This window comes from Arabidopsis lyrata (genome assembly GCF_000004255.2).
Source record: "Arabidopsis lyrata subsp. lyrata unplaced genomic scaffold ARALYscaffold_8, whole genome shotgun sequence".
NCBI classification, from domain to species: Eukaryota; Viridiplantae; Streptophyta; class Magnoliopsida; order Brassicales; family Brassicaceae; genus Arabidopsis; species Arabidopsis lyrata.
This window is the reverse complement of record NW_003302548.1, coordinates 17,184,676-17,204,367: the sequence shown is the minus strand read 5'-3', so window position 1 is coordinate 17,204,367 and position 19,692 is coordinate 17,184,676. Positions and strand designations below refer to the sequence as shown.

General features: G+C 37.0%; 4 protein-coding genes and 1 pseudogene across 6 annotated transcripts; 1 reads left to right on the top strand and 4 right to left on the bottom strand.

Moving 5' to 3' along the window:
* Positions 1-2,161: 2,161 nt before the first annotated feature.
* LOC9300492 lies at positions 2,162-4,255 on the top strand (annotated as a pseudogene).
* Positions 4,256-4,899: 644 nt separating this feature from the next.
* On the bottom strand, positions 4,900-7,770 carry LOC9300491 (WEB family protein At5g55860). The gene is made up of 3 exons (XM_002864369.2): positions 7,457-7,770; positions 6,947-7,169; positions 4,900-6,875 (listed from the first exon to the last, which is right to left on the bottom strand). Exons 2-3 carry the CDS (start codon positions 7,121-7,123, stop codon positions 5,100-5,102), a joined length of 1,953 nt encoding a protein of 650 aa, XP_002864415.1. The 5' UTR covers positions 7,124-7,169; positions 7,457-7,770; the 3' UTR covers positions 4,900-5,099.
* A 1,399-nt stretch (positions 7,771-9,169) lies between these two features.
* Positions 9,170-9,540, bottom strand: LOC9300490 (putative small ubiquitin-related modifier 8). Its single transcript, XM_021015423.1, has 2 exons — positions 9,358-9,540; positions 9,170-9,289 (listed from the first exon to the last, which is right to left on the bottom strand). The coding sequence occupies exons 1-2, from the start codon at positions 9,454-9,456 to the stop codon at positions 9,212-9,214; spliced, it is 177 nt and encodes a 58-aa protein (XP_020871082.1). The 5' UTR covers positions 9,457-9,540; the 3' UTR covers positions 9,170-9,211.
* Positions 9,541-11,599: 2,059 nt separating this feature from the next.
* On the bottom strand, positions 11,600-13,589 carry LOC9300489. Its single transcript, XM_021015544.1, has 3 exons — positions 13,343-13,589; positions 12,097-12,285; positions 11,600-11,990 (listed from the first exon to the last, which is right to left on the bottom strand). Exons 1-3 carry the CDS (start codon positions 13,346-13,348, stop codon positions 11,946-11,948), a joined length of 240 nt encoding a protein of 79 aa, XP_020871203.1. The 5' UTR covers positions 13,349-13,589; the 3' UTR covers positions 11,600-11,945.
* Positions 13,590-14,254: 665 nt separating this feature from the next.
* LOC9300488 (pentatricopeptide repeat-containing protein At5g55840) lies at positions 14,255-19,329 on the bottom strand. 3 transcript variants are annotated; one of them, XM_021015638.1, is made up of 5 exons: positions 18,835-19,329; positions 15,239-18,570; positions 15,069-15,159; positions 14,815-14,980; positions 14,255-14,713 (listed from the first exon to the last, which is right to left on the bottom strand). In XM_021015638.1, exons 1-2 carry the CDS (start codon positions 18,989-18,991, stop codon positions 15,335-15,337), a joined length of 3,393 nt encoding a protein of 1,130 aa, XP_020871297.1. In that variant the 5' UTR covers positions 18,992-19,329; the 3' UTR covers positions 14,255-14,713; positions 14,815-14,980; positions 15,069-15,159; positions 15,239-15,334. The 3 variants fall into 3 exon arrangements, with proteins under 3 accessions (XP_020871297.1, XP_020871296.1, XP_020871295.1); XM_021015637.1 differs by having other exon boundaries at positions 14,255-14,726; positions 18,826-19,328; XM_021015636.1 differs by having other exon boundaries at positions 18,826-19,328.
* Between the last annotated feature and the right edge of the window lie 363 nt (positions 19,330-19,692).

Here is a 19,692-nt window from a genome sequence, read left to right as displayed (position 1 = left end):
TTTTTTTGGCGGGAAAGTCGGACGAAAATTTTTTTGGCGGGAAAATTTTGACGATTTTTTTTTTCGGGAGCGGAAAATATTTTGGCGGGATATTTTGAAGAAAATTTTGTTGGCGGGAAAATTTTGACGGAATTTTGTTTTGGCAGGAAAACATTAACGATGAATTTGTAATTTTCTGTATTTATTTATAATTATTTATTAATTTAAAAAATAAAAAATAAGGTGCTATTTTTGTCTAATAAACTTTTGAGTGCTATTCTTATCCCAAAAACTTTATTTGGGTTTATTAGACGCAATTTCTCTATATTAAACAACTTGAGAATACAAAGAAACTTATAATTTCACAAATCCATAGTCAGGCTCGTCTAGTTATAACAAACAAATTCATGAGATTGTTTTCAATCTAGTATCTAATGAGATTTACACAATAACCAAAATACTTTTTAAGCAAATCAAACATTATCACCATATAAAATAGTTCGTATTTAAATTGGCGCATACTATTTTATCAAACAGTGAGAGAGAAAAATGTGAATCACCAATTTGAAAAAACAAATTTCATATACTAAGATTTATGTGATGTTTTAAAAATTAAATATGTATTATTAGTGGAGGGTTTGACAGTGATTAAAACGAAATCGAATTAAGATTATATCGGATCTTTGTGAGCAAATCCTTTCCTCTATATTAAGATTATATCGGATCTTTGTGAGCAAATCTTCGGTGGCTCAAATTCGGATTATAAGGAATATCTTGGAGACGTTTTGCGTGGCGTCGGGACAGAAAGTCAGCTTGGAAAAATCGAAAATATTTTTCTCTAATAATGTCTCCAGAGACTTGGAAAAGTTGATTAGCGACGAGAGTGGGATTAAATCAACTCGAGATCTGGGGAAGTACCTTGGGATGCCCATACTGCAAAAGAGGATTAACAAGGATACTTTTGGAGAAGTTTTAGAAAGAGTGTCCTCAAGACTGGCCGGATGGAAGAGCCGCACGTTGAGTTTTGCGGGGAGACTGACCTTAACCAAGTCAGTTCTATCTTCTATTCCGGTTCATACAATGAGCGTAATTTGTCTACCACAGTCCACTTTGGAGGGGTTTGATAGGTTGGCTAGATCATTCCTGTGGGAGAGCTCACCGGAAAGAAGGAAACAACATCTAGTGGCCTGGGACAGAGTTTGTGTACCAAGGCGAGAAGGAGGGCTAGGTATCCGGTCTTCAAAACATATGAACACAGCATTGGTGGCTAAAGTCGGGTGGCGACTGTTGAATGATAAAACCAGTTTGTGGGCTCGGGTTTTGAGGAGCAAGTACAAAGTTGGTGAGTTACAAGAGCCAAGATGGATGGATAAAAAGAAACCAGCCTCATCAACATGGAGAAGTGTGGCTATAGGTTTGAGAGAAGTGGTGATCCGCGGAAGTAGGTGGGTGTTAGGTGATGGTAAGGAAATCCGTTTCTGGGAGGATAAGTGGCTTTCAGATCAGTCGCTACTGGAGAAAGTGATAAGGGAGGTACCTAGTGAAGACAGGGAGCTGCGGGTAACAGAGTATTGGGCTGAAGGCTCGGGGTGGAAACTCGAGAGTATAATGCCGTACTTACCGCACAATACACGGTTGGAGTTGGCGGCGGTGGTGCTTGATAGCATTACGGGAGCTCGGGATAGGTTGTCTTGGTGTGGTACGGCGGATGGAGCCTTTACGGTGAAGTCGGCGTACTAGTTGTTAACCAGAAATGATTCTCCGAGACAAGAAATGTCTAGGTTCTTTGATCGGATTTGGAAAGTGGAAGCGACTGAGAGGGCTAGAGTCTTTTTATGGTTGGTTGGTTGGTCATCAAGCTATAATGACGAATGTGGAACGTTTTCGCAGACATATGTGTAATACGAGGGTCTGTCAAGTTTGTAGAGGTGGAGATGAGAACATACTACATGTCTTACGCGATTGCCCGTCTATTGAGGGTATTTGGAGACGGATAGTACCACGAAGAAAGATGTCAAGATTCTTTGTATGTTCTTTGTTGGAGTGGCTTTATGAAAACTTGCGGGTCGAGAGTGATGAGACGGGATGCCCTTGGTCAACTATGTTTGCTATGGTGGTGTGGTGGAGTTGGAAATGGCGGTGTGAATATGTCTTTGGGGAGGTGGGGAAGTGTAGGGACTGGGTTAAGTTTGTAAGAGATTTGGCTAATGAGGTTCATCATGCTCATATGTTGGTCCGAGAACAAGACAGAGGGAGACCACGGGTGGAAAGCATGATTGCTTGGAAGCCTCCGGAGGGGGAATGGCTGAAATTGAATACGGATGGTGGATCACATGGCAATCCAGGGCTGGCGACGGCAGGGGGAGTGTTGCGGGATGGGGCGGGCCGGTGGTGTGGTGGCTTTGCCTTAAATGTGGGTATATGTTCAGCCCCTCTAGCTGAATTATGGGGGGTATATTATGGGCTATATATTGCTTGGGAGAGGAACATTAGAAGGGTGGAGCTAGAGGTGGATTCAGCGGTGGTGGTTGGTTTTTTGACAAAGGGGATTAGCGAGACGAACCCGTTGTCTTTCCTGGTGCGGTTGTGCCATGGCTTTCTTTCAAGGGACTGGATTGTCCGAATTTCTCATGTGTATAGGGAGGCTAACCGTTTTGCTGACGGGTTAGCTAACTATGCGTTTTCATTACCTTTAGGTTTTCATTTTTTAGAGGTTGTCCCACCTTCTGTGGCGACGATTGTTGAGGATGATGTCCGAGGAACTGCGTTTCCAAGGCATGTCCGAATTTAGTTTGTATTTTTTCAGTTTAGTAATAAAGTTCGGGGAGGCATTGCCTCCCTATGACACACCAAAAAAAAAATGTATTTACTGTGAACATCAATCTCACCAATTAGGTTTTTTTTTCCTTTCTTACTCTCTTGCAGCCTCGCTTTCTCTGAAAAAGCATTTTAGTCACATGTCTCTGCTTCTCAACCAGCCCTCGAAGCTACTATGCTTCCGGAGGAAATCTGTGTTGGTAAGATCCTCTCCTCTTCTCTCTAATGGCTTATCATCTTCATTGCGGCAAACTCCGCCTTGTACCATCATCGACGCTGTTCCATGTGGAGCGGATCTCGGAAAACTCGTCATTTCCAATGCTAACGCAGTTCGCTACACTTACTTGGAAAAGAAGGTGCCTCTGGAGTTGGTGGATAATCCAATGTTAACGATCGGGTCATCCCATGGCTGGATAGCTACTTTGAGTCAGGACGACGGAATACTTCGTCTCCAAGACGATCTAAACCCGGTTGCATCGGATATAGAACCGAAACGCATTCCACTGCCTCCTCTTGTAACTCTGCCTCATTGCCAAACTCAATATAAGAATGTTGAATTGGATGATTTTATTACAAGAGGGATTACACTTATATATACAAGTGAGAGATGTAAGAGTAGCCCTAATCACACATAAATACAGACCGGCTCAACGTAACTCTGAGTGGATCAATGTCAGAATCGCAAACCCTTGTTTCTACTCCTCTCGTGTCATGTTTTCGGAGAAACATGACATGTTTTGCATCCCCGGATCTGGAGGCCATCTCATTGCATCATGGGACCTCCACACAGACAAGCACAAAAATCCCAAGTTTCAGAGGTTGAGGTTCCAAAACATTCCAAAGCTGACAAAGACCAAACGAGAGATTATGGATTCGTGCTACAAAAGCGAACACTTGGTGGAGTCAAGAACCACCGGTGAAACTTTCTTGGTTAAGTGGTACAGGAAGGCCGTCTGGAGAGGTATGTCGAAATTGAGCACAAAAGCTTTAATGGTGTTCAGGCTGGACGACGAAGGAAATGCTGTTTACACTATAGACATTGGAGATCTATGCATTTTCCTCTCAAAATCTGAACCTTTTTGTGTCTCTCTTAGCTCCTTACCAGGCATGTTTTTCCCTAACAATGTTGAATACATGGATGCGGACGAAGCCGGATATTATGATCTGGCAGATTCTTCTATCGTTGGTGATCTTACTCTAATGGGGACCGGTGTCTATATTCCACCTCAAAATATAGACAACTAGTTTGGAACTGAGTTTGAGTCTAGAGTCTGTCTTTTCTTTTTAAATCTTTAAACATCAAATCTATTTGTTTTTTTTTTTTATTCTCTGGAAGATTGATAATTTGATATGCATATGCTCTTTAGGAAACTTTGCTATCATCTCTCACCAGTCTGTCTTTCCCAGCAATCATTCATTAGTACTTTATGGAAATTATACATTCAGGGTCCCTCCAAATATGAACAAACTAGCACGTTCGTTTGTATGTTTAAGCAGCGATATAATCATTCATATGTTTAATGTGTGATGTTGCTTTTGAATCTAAACAAGAAGTTACTTGAGCACTTGAGATCAGTTGATATGAAATATGAACTGTAATATTTCACAGTGTTATATTGCGCAAATGGAAACAAAAGCTTTAATGGTGTTCATGCTTGACGAACAAGGAAACGCTCTTTACACTCAAGATATTGGAGATCTTTGCATTTTCCTCTCACAGTCTGAACCTTTCTGTGTCCCTGCTAGCTCTTTTCCCGGCCTGTGCCATAACCAAGTCACAATCTTTGATGGTGACGAAGTCGGCTATGTCCATCTGGGTGATTCCACCATCATTACTGATGTGATGCCTACATTCAAAAACAATTACCTTATTCCACCACAAAAACTAGACTAAGTAGTTTGGAACCGAGTCTTTTCTTTTCTTCCTCTATATTACCATGGTCATTGGACAGTAGTTTTATCTTGGAACGGATCCCTTTTGCTTAGTTCAACCCTCAATCTCTCTGCAAACGATAATATTTACATCATGGCTTTGATTTGAGTCTGCTTTTGGGTAACAACAGGTTCTCTTTGTAGTCACAAAAAAATAAATAGTATTCACAATCACAAGAAAGGGCCAAAATAAAACCACCACCTAAATAGCTTTGATCCAAATTACAGCAATAAACCAGTTTCTCACGTTAGACCAAAGCTGCAACTGCTTCTGATCTCAAACCACAAACCTTCTTTTAGCAAAAAAGCACACAACTTTCTGGATTGTTCATAACAACAAAAAGTTCAATTCTTGAAAAAAGAAGAAATCATCAAAAGGGTTTCTCTCCAGGGAGATATGAAGGAGAACCCCATTCCACTTGATTTTTCTTTCTATTGAAGATTCCACTTAGATTCGGCAAAAGCACTTTCTTTGATACCACAGATGTTTTTGTCTTCTCCAGTTTGTTATGGACAGGTCTCTGTTTCGGAGCTTTGTAATGTTGTTGCGGTGATGATTCACTGGCCATATTCATCTCAGCTTCTGCTAGAATCCTTGTTGCCGCTTCCTCTGCTTTCTTCTGATCTCTTTCGCGCCATCTCCTGAGTTCTCCTTCAACAGCTTTCTTAGCAGCATCGGCCATAGCTGCTTTCTTCAGTGCCTCTTCTGTTGCACTCTTTAGCTTCTTAATCTCCTCTTGTGTTGTCTCTAACTTCTTCAATGTCTCGTTTTCGCTAGCTCTCACTGCTTCCACCTGTGCCAATGCAGCAGCCACTTTCATTTCTGCTAGCTTATCGAATACCTCAGCTCTCTTGCTCAGTGATTTGAACTCCTTTTGAGACAGTGTGATGCTCTGAGATCCAGACTCAGATGAAGTCGAATTACGTGCAGCGTTGGTTTTCACAGACATTGACTTTATTTGTTCAAGTGCCTTTGTCTCCGCAGCTTTCGCTTCTTCGGCTTCATCTAAAGCGACCCTTAGATGTAGCTCTGAGTCTTCAAGAGCCAGATGCGCAGTTTCCGCTTCCTTCATTAACTCCCCAGCTTTGTTTCTCATTTCCTCAGCTTCGTGTCGAGCCGCTTCAGTCTCAGAAGATATCTGATTGATGGTTAACATCATATCTTCCAAAGCAGCCTTTGCTTTAGATTCCTCTGCAACACATTCTTCTAGCTCACTCTTACTTCTGCTAAGCTTCAAATGAAGATCTCCAGCCACAGATTCAATTTCAGCCTCCTTCGCTTCAACTTCGTCGTGCTCTGTCTTCACATTCTTCAATTCTGCTTTAAGAGATTCCACTAACTCTTGCAAAGACTTCTCTTCTTCCACAAGTTTCTCGAGTAAACCCTTAGCTTCATTCAACTCCAGACTCACACCATTAACAGAATCCATATCTGATGCTTTTGCAGTCTCCATTTGCTTCTGCAGCTCATCGATCTCATTATACGTCTCAGTCAACTGCACTTCAAGCTTTTTTGCAAACTCGGGGTCAAACTCGTTCTTCAAAGCAAGTGATTTCTTGGCAGATTCTTCCATGCCAGCTTTATACGATTGCTGCTGAATCTCTTTCTCTGCAAATATCTCAGATTGTTCTTTTCGAGCTTGAGAACATGCAAGCTTCGTTTGTTCCACTGATTCATTAACAGTTGCGATTTCTTTTCTAAGCAACTCAATCTTCTCAGAATGAACTTTACTCACTTCCTTAGCTTCCTCTACTTTACTTAAAGCAACAGTCTTTGTTTCCAAAATCTCATTCGAAACCTGACGGATTTTTCTCAGCTCTTGCTTCGCGGTATCAAGTTCCTTACATACCTCCCCATACTCTTCCATATCCCGAGTCTGAGCATCACTACTACTACTAGCCACAGAAACATTTCCCGGTTTCGCTTCTCCGATTTGACTCTTAGCAGCTTCAGTCGCTTTATTTGCAGAATCTCTCGACTCATTAACCGCTTCAAGCTTACGAGTAAGTTCATCAACCGTTCTTTTAGCCCATTCAAGCTCACTCAACGCTTGCTCTCTAACGGTTTCAGCATTCTTAAGCTGTTCCTTCAACTTATTCAACTCTTTCTGCGCCAAGTGAAGCTCTGTTTGCTTCACCAAAACTTTCTGCAAACCAAAAACACAAATTCAGATTATAAAACCTCTTAAAACACAATAATGAATCAAATCAAAATTACCTCAGCGGATTGAGGACTCGGTTTCCGAATGACCGGTTTCTCAGCGGAGAAAGCAGCTTCACCGAAAAGGTTAACCGCATCTTTAACAGATTGAAAAGGAGCACTTGTGTCAATCTCTCCAACCTCCACAATCGGAGAAGAGTCTGAAGAATCTCTACGTCCCTTCTTAGCAACCATTTTGCATTTCTTTCTTTATATAGACTATAAAATCAAGATTCACTACCTGATACAGAGACACACACACACAGTTCGAATTCATTAATTAAGCAAAATCAAACAGTACCAACACACACGGAATAAACCAAATCCCTAAGAACAGGTTATTAAAAGAAAAACTAATTAAACGAATAAAAGATAGTAACTTTTAATTTGATATGCTTAAACACAATCAACAAGATTTGGTACAGAGTCTATAAATCAAAGAGACTAGTCTTAGAATAAAGAAGCGTCTCTTCCACCGACGAAGAAATCTCCAAAACCAACGATGGTGACCAAAATTTCGATTCGTACCGGATCTTTCCGGTTTTGAAATTTATCGTTCTTATAGGCCGACGAAGAAAACCCAGAAACGTGAAATCGAAACCGCGCCAAGAAAATCAAGGAAATAATCTAAAGGAGCGATTTTTATTTTTTCTCTGGAAGAGAAAAAATATTCGGGAAAAAAAAAAAAACGTTAATCAGATGAAGAAATTTCCGGTATCGACGACGATGGATATAATCGAGAAGGGCAAAAGAAAGATTTGAGCTTTGAAAGTTTTGAAATTTCTTCTGTAAATCAGAGAGAGCAAAGTCAGTGGCGAGGAGAGAGAAAGAAAGAGACAGAGAGGAGAGAGGGACAAGAAAGGGAAGTGTATTTGGTTGACAAATGGCAGCTTTTTATTGGTCACCGATAAACCTAATTGTTTGATTTATTTTTTATTTGGACGGTGAATAAATAACTTTTTAATTCTCCTTTTAACCTTTTGTGTTAGCGCATAATTAGTCATTAATAAAAATTCATTTAACATATAATACATACTTACCTCGAGATAATATATATATTTTTATAATAATTTCTATATTCAGTTCTAAGTGAGGAAATATGATGGATTAAGTAATTGTTAACGTGTTATATTGATAATCTAGCATAATTCATATGATATGGCCCAGTCAAGGTAATTACGAGAAACTTTCTGCAAATTCGGAAAAATTGTGTGGAGATTGATGGGCAAATGAAAATCTATTTCGCACGTGAACTAGACGACATGTAATGCTAAAAAGATAGTTCTGATTATATTCATTTTGTTATCTATATAGCTTGACTAATCAAAATGGGCCAAGGCTTCTATGTTATATTGATGATCATATTGACAATGATTTGTAATTGTACTTGTGTATATATCACATTTAATACAAATATAGAAAAATATCTAACTCTCTTCTTTGATGCAATTTTCCATTCGAACGAACATTACCTCTTTGGTTCTTATATCTTTCGTGACTTAATCATATATAAGGACAATGCCCATCTATGTCAATTTATTACATTTTCTATAATAGGGTTAATATTTATATTTTAGATTATCCATTCATATCTCTAAAACTTCATTCAAATAACTTATAGATATATATCGAAGAGCATGTTCAATCATAAATTACTTTAGCGTTGTTTTTACCCCCGTTCTAAAAATTCACGCCTAACCCGATTATTCCCCGCTTAATCGCTAGACCCACCTTATCCGCCTCGATTAATGACTAATCCTCTAAAGAAATCAGTTATCCGATTACTCTCCGCCTAATCCGATTACTTCCCGCCTAATCCGATTACTTCCCGCCTAATTTTACATATCCCGATTATTTTTAGATTGCAAATATAAAAAAACTTTTTATTTTTGTTATTCAATCATTTAAATTGGGAGTTTGTGATGTTTTACAATAACTTATGTTCAAATTTTAATAAAAATCATAAATTTGTAATAAAAATCATAAAAATTTATCTCAAAAATACAGTTTTATGTGTTTACTGCAATTTGAAAACAATATTGGATTAATATGTTTTTAAAATATTAAAATAACCCTAAAACTAATCCCCGATTTTAATCCGATTTTTCGATTAATCGCTAGGCCCATACCGAGCGCCTAGCGATTTTTCAAACAAGGCTTTTTACCATTGATAAATAACCAACTTTTGTAGTACTAACAAGTAGGTGAAAATAACTAAAACAAGACTACATTATTGATCTTTTGTAAGCCGTTCTAACGGCTTTTAATGTCGTTAATATACTCTTAATGGTGATGAAAGAAGCTGAACCCTCCTAGTTGTTCACCAAATGCTTCGATTTCGTCTTCATCCTCAAGCCCAAGCTGCAATCGTTTTTGTTAATTTATCAACTTGATTCATACATTATTGGAGTAATTTTATTAATATATACCTCGTTGGGAGTTTGATTGAGTTTGATCCTATTTCCATCGAAGAGGAACCTTAGAGTAGACATTTCTACTCCAACTTTTGCGGAATATGCATGCATCATCTTACGAAGCTCAACGTCCCTCTTAATCCGGAAGTACACACATATGTCATCCTGTTTTATTATATTTACAAAAAATTTAACATGTTATACGCATCTTAATTTTTAGGGCGGTTAAATATTATGATTTTTGCGATATATAAAAGATACTATAAACTTATGTTCGGAAAAGTATTGTAGAAATTATAACTTAATAGAAAATATGTATTTCTCTGTCAATATATTAAAAACAACAAAAAAAAATCTAAAATCCAAACACGAATTAACATTTCAACTCAATGAATTTTTTGCTGGCTTGCAAAATCTCCAAAATACATGTCACTAAGGGGGGTGTATTGAATTAAAGATTTGGGTGGATTTGGTGGAATTTAGGAAATTTTGGATTTTGAGAAAGTTATGTGATTTTTTAGGATACTTTTGGTGGAATTGTTAGAATTTTCATTTTAGAAAAGGAAATACTAGTTTGTTATTTGGTGAGATTTAAGAGATAATATTGGATGATTTGGTGAGATTTTTAAAACAAAAATAGGAAAACTGGATTTACAAAAAAAAACTTATCTCCAACATTGTCTAGAAAATTTGGGATCTCTTTGCAACGTTGTTTTACAAAAAAATAGAAAAATTGGATTCTCTCTACAACACGTTCAACGTTGTTTGTGGTAAAAGATAAAGAAATCATGGTGTGTTGTGGTTATAAAAAAAGTTTATGTTTTTGTATTAGGACTTCAAATTAAAAACTTGAAACTGAGAGAGATTTTGTTGGTAATGAATTTGATTTGCCATTGAAATCTTTTGTTTTTTTTTCTGCAAGTGAAGAACAAAAAAAAGGTGACAGATTTGTTTTGACTTTTGACGATGAGAATGAGAAAGTGAAAGGACAACTTCTCTTATGTTTATTTTGTTAAAAGAAGTTTTTTCCAAATAACACCTCTCAAGGTGTGATTTCTTTAATTGAATTTCTCATGTAAAATTGTATCCAAAGTCTCCCAAAATCAATGTTATGGCTTTTTAAAAAAAACAAAGTTGTGTTTTCAATAACAGTTGATTTGATATCAAGTTTAGAAATTATAGTTTGAATAACAAGAGATTGTGAGTGATTTTATTGAAATCTCAATTTCAATAACATTGGATTTGAGAAGAGAATTGAAAATCACAAATTCAATAACAGATGATTTTAGTAAAAACCCAAAATTTTCTAAAATCCTAGTTCCAATACACCGCCCTAAGTAACTTGTGTTTGATAAAGTTCTTGTTTTCACAATAGCATGACAAAAAAAGTGATTCTTTTTCAATATTGAGTTACAAATACTACTATTATCTTATTTTTAGCATATATAATGGCAAAATTTATTCAGGTACCTGATTTTTGATATGTGACGACGGAATCAACGGTTTCTTGTCAGACGTCGACATCTCTTCACTTTTACTTGTGACGGTTGGATTGTTTTTAACTGACTAGTTACATGCAATATATATACACATGTAAGCACAGAAATACAGTCAGTGATGTAGATACAGATGAATCATATCATTAAATTTTAGATAAACAATAATGTTGGAGATGAGTTTTGAAGCATACCATTAAGGCATTAAATTTTAAACCTTTAAGTTTTCTGTTCCCATTTATTCTTCCCGTGGGAACTGAGTACATATAAGTTGATCGCTTTGATCATCACAAACTTTTATGCACTCTTTCTGATTTTCTCACTTTGAAGTTTGAACGAAATAAAACGAAAATCAAATTTATTTTATATTCGATTGAAAACGAGATAAATCATTTTGTTTTCAGGTTCACGGAACGGTCTCCAGTTATCGATGAAGGGCTTAGCTATAATCCAGTATGGGCTTAGTAAAAGCCCATCAAGATTTCCAACTTCAAGTGTGTTTTGTATAAGCTTGTGTAACAGCAATTATGATTTATCAAGTTCTTGTTTGCTGTTTTCATCTTTTTAATTAAATTTATAAATATCTTTCATGGTTTTGATTTTATGACTTTTGGTTTCTATCACCTACTTAATTAATTACTGCTGACTTTGTTTCAATTTTTAGTCAAATACTACTAGTTATCTTTTCTACTTATGTAATAATGAAACTTGTTTGATTTTTTTACTAAGAGAAAAAAAACAAAATTGAGCCCAAGATAATATATTTAAAAATCAAGGAAAAAGACACCATAAAATAAAAGAAAAACCAAAAAGACCCAAGAGAATCATTACATATAGACACAGTAACTGTGTTTTTCTTTTTTTCTTCCTTTTTTTTTTCCAATAAAGTGGCAACACGATTTTACAGCATTTTAAGAAGAACAAACAACTTCAAAGAAGGAATCATAATCGTGATACTAAAGGTGGTGAAGCTCCAAACCATCTTAGGAACTTTTTTTTTTTTTTGTGTGGGTAATTTCAAGAAAAACAATAAAATGTGTAAGCACTGTGACATTCTTTGGGCAGCAAGCAAATCCATCTTTGTGTCTGTCAAGATCTTTGTGTCTGTCAAGAGTCCACAGCTGGAGATTGCATGCAGCAGAGCCATTTTTTCTGAAACCAAAGAAAAGAGCCCATTTTGTGTGACAATGGATCAAGATTTCAACTTAGGGAGATAAAAGATGAAGAAGAAGAAGAAGAAGAAGAAGAAGAAACTTACAGGCTGAGGTTTACTAGGATCTCCTCCTCCAGACTTAGCATGACCCTCACTGGATTTACCGGGTGATCCGGGTTTGCCACCGGTCTTTTTCTCATCCCTAGCTTTGTTGAATATCACTGTGAAACCTTCTGCGGATGCTGGATCATTCACATCCCATTCACCAAATTTCGGCAAGGGACGACCTTTGTCCTGTTGTTCATATAAAACCAAATGGTGAAATCAATAAACAAGTTCAATCTTGCCAATTAGATGAATTCATTGTCTATTCCCATGTGTTTAAGTGTATGGCTTATCTAAAATGAGTATAAATTCAAAACTCCTGAAAAAAGAAGAACAACATCCGATAAAAGAAAGGATAAAGGATAAGCCTTTCTTCATTGTAAGCTAAGCAAGTCTTAGGTGGGATCACACACAAAAGAGAAGAGGCAAAGATAAACCGAAAAAAGCATCAACCGAGTAAATACGAATGGGGACTTTAAGTAATGAAACCTTTTCCATCATCAAGAATCAAGAAAATGGTGTGTACAATTTGCCCAAACTAATCATATTTCCAATTTCTAGCAAACAATATACACCACAAGTCAAAAAGATAACCAAAACCAAACCATAAGAGAAATGAAAAGTTCCTAACAACTTTATTATCCATTTGATTAGGTGAGAAAATAATAAACCCAAGTTTGAAAGTAGTGGATTTCAATTGTGTCTCTAAATAAGCAAACAAATCCACAAGGCAAAAAGAACTTTTGCTTGTCCATAAACAATGTCACACAATATTCATGCCTCTTTCACTATCAATGAATCAAAGAACAATCTGAGAAAAAAAGATAAAGCTAACATAAGACAACAACTTTTCTTTCTCAACCCTATTTCATCTCAAATCCAAAATCAGAAACTCTTAAATCAAAACCTACGCTAAAACCAAAATCAACCCCTCTAAAAAACAAAAACAAAATCAAGCTTAATCAATCAAATTCAGAAAAAGTTCAAAACTTAAATAAAACCCGAGATCCAGAATAAGGATTATCAGATTCAACAACAAGACAATAGCTCATCAGAATCACAATTTCATATCTAAGATTTCCACAAACAAGGTTCATATAACAAAAACCCTCCACTAAAATGAAACACAGAATCATCTAACTCACCAAAACGAAACTAAAATTCTGAAAACCAAACAAATCGAATTCAAAACTGTTCTCAAGCATATGTATATAAAAATCTTAAAAGAGAGGAGATTGAAACGCACCGACATGGCGTCTGCAGAAAGGAGGAAGATTTATCCCAAGAAAAATGGAGAAAACGATTTGGGGGAAATAGAGGAGAAGAAGCCGCCGAGAAAACCAAGGAAAGTGAGAGAAAAATATTTTTGATCGGAGAACAAGAGAGAGAGAATCTGGGAGAAGAAAAAAGAAAAAGAGAGACTTTTTTAATTTTCTCTCCTTTTTTGATTTTTATTCTAAAAATTCTTTTTTGCTTCTTCTTTCTCTTTTATTATCTCTCTCGGTGCGGTGTGTCTGTAACGGTTTATATAAACGGAGTTAGAGGTCCCAACTGACGTGTATCTCTTTGTTTTTTAAACGGAAAGATGAGCTGGCTAACGACTGTTAATTGTGAGAGCATATATGTTGGTTCAGACCAATGCAAAGCAAGTGTCTTGCTGGCACTGTTTTGTCTTTTTGCATTAATTCTCTTCTTTTTTTCAGCTAAAAAAGTTTTTTATTTATTACTTATTTAATAGATTATCATACACATATCAATTGCCTAAACCTTATTTTTTCAAATTCAGTTTTTTTTTTTTTTTTTTAAAAGATAATCTGAAAAGATTTAGTCAAATGATGAAACTAGTTGTTCATTGTAATTAGAGATTAGACTTTAATCAAGTGGCCCATTTGTTTGATGAAATATGATTACTTTTAAGTAAATAATTGTCTTCTTTTTTTTTTCCTCTTGTATGACAAAATTCTTAATCTAAAATGTCATCTGTCACTCATCTACCAATTTTACCAAACTAATTATATCTTAATCCACTAGTTCGATTCATGTTTTAGTTCTTCTATATCTTTAAGTATAGTATGTTAGAACAATAAACAATACAGATTTGGTCAATTTAATAATTAATTTGTTGAATAGTAGCTGCGACAATTTTTTGTACAAAGTATTTTGTTTATTCCTAATAGGTGTAACCAGATTTTGATATAATAATGATCTTAAACATGTTACATATTTGATGTAAAATAAAAGTGTTAGCAGACTAACAGACAATCAACACATTTAAACATATAATACTATTTGTGTTACAGGAGGCTCACGAGTGGGTACTGCAAAATGGAACAAATCCAGTGATGCAAATCTGACTAACTGTTAGATTCTGTCTGCATCAAGATCCATCAGACACCATCCCAACACAACAACTAGTTTCTCGTTGTTCCGACATATTCATCAAAAAGATTCTTCAAAGACACAGAAGAAGCTTTTTTTTTTTGCTTCCATGGCTCTGCATCATTTTTCCCTGAACCATTATCTTTGGTCAGTCCAGATTGATTACAGGTGAATTCAGCACATGAAATGACAACACAGTTCCAGCTATTAAGAGCTTGTTCATCCTCCTGCTTTGTCTCTGTAAAGAAACACTTGGCCAGAGAGTCAAATATGTAAGAAACAACAAACAAACAAGATCTTTAATGCAAGTGGAGTTAAAGACAGCGTTTATAAACCCACCTGGAAGTTTAAGAGATTCAATCACAGTCTCCTTTGGTGAAGTTTTTGAGTTGTATCTGTCAGAGAAAGGAGCCAGTAAGGTTGCAGCTTCACTGTCCTGCTTGTCTTGTTCTGTATAACAGTACAAGCTTAAGCTTCTGGAACTGACTGGCACGCACATCAAGAACTGTCAATGAAACAAGAGAAAGTAAGATAATCATTGTGAAATGAGTAATTTATTGTCAATCAGAGAGAAGAATGAGTAAGACGCATACTGTGAATCAGACAATGTTCAAGGAGTGTTTGGCTCTAGTGAACATTACTCTGTACATCCAGCTCTTCACGGTGATAAAACGGCAATATCATCTGGAAAACAGAAAATACAATATGTAAGGATTTATAAGGATTTCAGAAAGAGTAACAGATATTAGGATTCAGAACGAACCGTGCTACAGTGAAACAGATGCTTGAGATAAGCGTTAACACTAATTTGCTGAGGGAAGTTGATCATATGATTACTCTTAAGCTTGTTCTGATGTTATTACTTCTTGTTACTTTGCAAGGCCTTCAGCTTCTCCATGGCCATTGTCAAGGTTTTATCTTGTGACAAGCTCATGGCTGTTATGAATCCTCTTGCAAGTAAATCTTTCAAGATGATATCAGTCCCAGAGAATTCGGTTCCTTGGGAAAGTATTCCACCGACGAGAGCTTTGTAAGTAGTCACATTAGCTAAAAATCCATCTCGTTTCATCTCTTCAAAGAGTTCAAATGCAATTGCCATATCACCTTTGGCGCAAAGTCCAGTAATCAATACATTGTACGACACGAGATCAAGCTTCAGCCCACAATTGCTCATGACAACTCTCAATTCCAGGGCCTCTGTAACATTACCGTTCTTGCAAAACAAGTGCATTAGAGTAGTGAAACTAGCAATAGTCGGAACCAACTTCATTTTCAGCATAGACCGAAGAAGTAGCGAAGCTTCGTCAGCCTTACCGCATTTTGCAAGCGCTCTCACCATTGCACTCTCAGCTACATTAGGCGGACATATCTTATGTGCTATCATCTCTTCCTTCACCACAAACGCAGTCTTTATATCTCCCACTCTACAGAGACCGTTAAGCAGACCAATGTATTTCCTACTCTCGGGAGATATCCCTTGCTTCGACATTTCGTGCAAAACCATGCGAGACTCCTGGAATCTGTGGTTCCTGTTGAGGACACTTACAATGGCGTCACAAGTATTTTTGTCAAGGGAGATTCCCAGAGAGGTCATGACATTAACCATATCAAATGCCCAGTTGATCTCTCCATTTGCACAGCACTTGGAGATTAGCATGTTAAACGTATGCCTGTCAACTTCAACACCTCGGCATATGAATGCTTTCAAGATTTTAAGACCAATCTCCAACATGTTGGATTCACAAATCCCAAGAATAATAGAATAGCATGTGAGCTTGTCAGGTAAAATGCCGCTCAGTATCATGGATCTATACAGCATAAAGCTTGTTGATACGTGTTTCCTCTTTGAATACCCATGCAAAAGAATATTGTAGGTAGTTAGATTAGGACCTTGATTTTGGTTCCCCATCTCAAAAAGTAGGTCATGTGTCTTCTCTATTTTCCCCATCCTTGAGTAACCGTCAATCATTGCATTTGTTGTGACAACATCACGGGTAAGGCCAAGTTTATCCATTTGCTGCCGAAAGTAAAAACCAGCTTTCCACTGGCCAGCCTTGAACATACCATCCACAAAACAGGTATACATCACCTTGTTGGGAACTAAATTACCTCGAGCCTCAGCTTCCTTAGCAAATAGTATGGCAATAACGGTCTTGCCCTTCCTACATAACCCAGATATAAGACTGGTATAAGTAAAACTGTCAGGCAGAATGCTTCGCTGCACCATCTCACCAAAAAGTGAGACAGCCTTGTCCAAGTTCCCTGATTTACACATAGCAGTGATTAGTGTGTTGCACATTACAGTATCAACAGCTGCAGGGACATTTTGGAGGCTTTTCAGAAACTTCTCTGCGGCTATCAAATGCCCACCTTTGCATAATCCCTTGAGCAGGCTACCATATGTGAAGAACGTTGGGTGATGACCTACTTTGGTCATCTCATCAAATACAGAGAACGCTTTTAGCCCTTCACCTGAGCTTCCATACCCATTGATAAGACAATCAAAGCTAACTGCGTTAGGAAGAATACCATCACTTGTCATGCAACGCATAAATTCTTCTGCCTCAGCCACTTTACCAGCTTTACACAGCGAAGTAACAAGTACATTGAACGTGAAATGGTCTGGAGTATTGCCCTCAAGGATCATAGCTTCATAAATTCTTATTGTTTCCTTTAAGCATCCCATCCTGCAACAATTGTATATCAGGGTTGAGTAGATGATGCCATTTGGACTAAGACCAACTCGGTAAATTCTACATACTATCTCCTTAGCAGTTTTCAACCTCCCCACCCTGCAAAATCCATTTATAAGAGCAGAGTATGTGACAATATCAGGATCAATACCATCTTTGCTCATTTCATTAAGCATAACAACTGCTTCATCCAAAAACCCATTTTTGCATAACCCATCAATCATTCCAGTGTATGTTATTCGCCCAACACAGACCCCATTTCTCTTCATTCTCATGTAAAAGCCTCTTGCTAGGTCAAACTCTGCATTCTTGCACAACCCATCTAAAAGTACACCATAGCTAACTTCAGTACCTATAAGACCTTTTGCTTCCATCATATGAAACATCTTCAAAGCCTCTTTAAAGTTTCCCTCACTAATGTGTCCATCAATCAAAGCATTGAAAGTAACATGATTTGGGGAAAGTCCAAAGGTTAACATCTCGTTCAAAAGTTGACGAGCAATGAGCACCTTTCCTTCATTAGAAAAACCGTTAAGAAGTGTATTGTACGTGACTTCATTGGGGTGAATCATCCTCTTCCTCATATCCCTCAGCAACAAATAACCTTTGGCACTTCTATTGCTTCTGCACAAATCATGGATAAGCATATTATATGTACAGACATCAGCGTTGACACCCTTCAAATTCATGTGATCTAAAAGCTCAATAGCAGCTTTAAATCTTCCCTTTTTACAATACCAATGTAACACAGTATTGTATGTAACTATAGTTGGCGCATAACCACTCTTCTCCATCTTTTGCATTAGATAAGACGACTTTTTGAAGCTTCCTTCAGCACAGAGCACATTAATTAGTATATTGAAGGTAGCCACATCAGGACAAATCTTCCTTTTCAGCATTTCCTTCAAGAAAGACCAGACTGACACATCCTCACAACTCTTTACAATGGAACCTAGTATTGCATTACAAGTATATACAGACGGGTTGAATCCATAAAGACCCATCAAGCGAAATATTTCCAGAGAATCTTGAATCATTCCTTCTCTCAAATATACTCTAATCAAGATGTCGAAAACCGAAGGGTTTGAATTGCAAAGCCGGTAAGTGGCCATCAAAGCACCAAAAACAAAGCTTGATTTCCCACTCATCAAAGATAACTCCTTTAAGATGTGCCTTGCAGGGTCATACATTCTCGCTCTAACAAGTATATGTGTAGTAATACAGAACAACTGAACAATATGGTCAGTATCCAAACCAGGCTGTTTCACTACCCATTTAAGAAACTTCAAAGCCAGCTTCCCATGAACTGGTCTAAGACGAGCCTGCCTATAGTCCATATGATTTAGAGATCCCCAACGGTCAATGGTAAGAATGTTATATATGCTCTTCTCCATATCAAATCCTGTTTCATAGACCCCCAAAAATTTCAAATCTTTAGCAAAACCCATCTAAAATATTCAGGAAAAAAAAACATTATAGGACTCAAATTTCAGCAAAATCCACTAAAATTTCCACTCTACAGTTCTAAAATTTGAATTTTTACACCTCTAATCAGAATCCTGCTATATACTATACATGTACAGATTGAATTGATTTTGAAATAACTCTGGAAACACAATAAGAATATGAAGCAACCAAATAAAGAAGAGAAACTCACCAGAGACACCAAATGGTTCGTGAGAAGCATAATCATCTCGTATCGACTGTTTTACAGCACCACAAGAAAACCTTACTCGAGAGAAACATCTGAATTTCGAAAAACTAAGACGCAACAGAGAGATTGCTCCGTTTCTATAAGAAATTAAGCTCGAGAAACCTGACATGGCTGCTTCTTCAGTCAATTCAAACTGCTTCCCCTCCTTCGCTGTGTTTCTCCTCTCTCTCTCTCGCCACAAACTGGAAACGTAATTGGGCCAAAAGTTAGAAAGGCCTGTTTCATATTAAATGGGCCTACTGGTGCAAGCCTATAATACTCAACCGTGTCAATCTAAATCAACACGTGCCTAATTTAGTGGGTCCTGTAACTAGCGAGTTCTCAAGCAAACGGACGGCTGAGATTTAACGTCAGGAGCGTAGGGGTAGTTGAGCTGTCGATGACGACTTAAAGTTTTGCCTTGTTCATTTAGGTGATAGCAACTTCCGAGTTTCACGCGTGCGAGATTTTAATCCACCTCAATAATAATTTATCACCATTACAGGTCTTTTGCTCAAAACCATTGCAAGAAACTTTAAAATTATTATATAGCAACTAATTATTATACCATATAAAAGCTTCAAAACAATTTTACAAACAAGAAAAAGAGCTTCAAAACCAAAACATTGGATTCATTATTTCTGGTCTCACTTAGAAAAAGAAGTTGGAACTTTTTTTTAAGTGAAATATCTAGTACTCTCGACTTATTTGAAGTGGTATTATATGAATTTAATAAAAATTAAAATTGAAAATATAATTAAATGTGAAAGCGAAAAGGTAAGAGAGTGAAAGGGAGAATCTCTAATATTGTAGAAACTTCCAGATTCATGA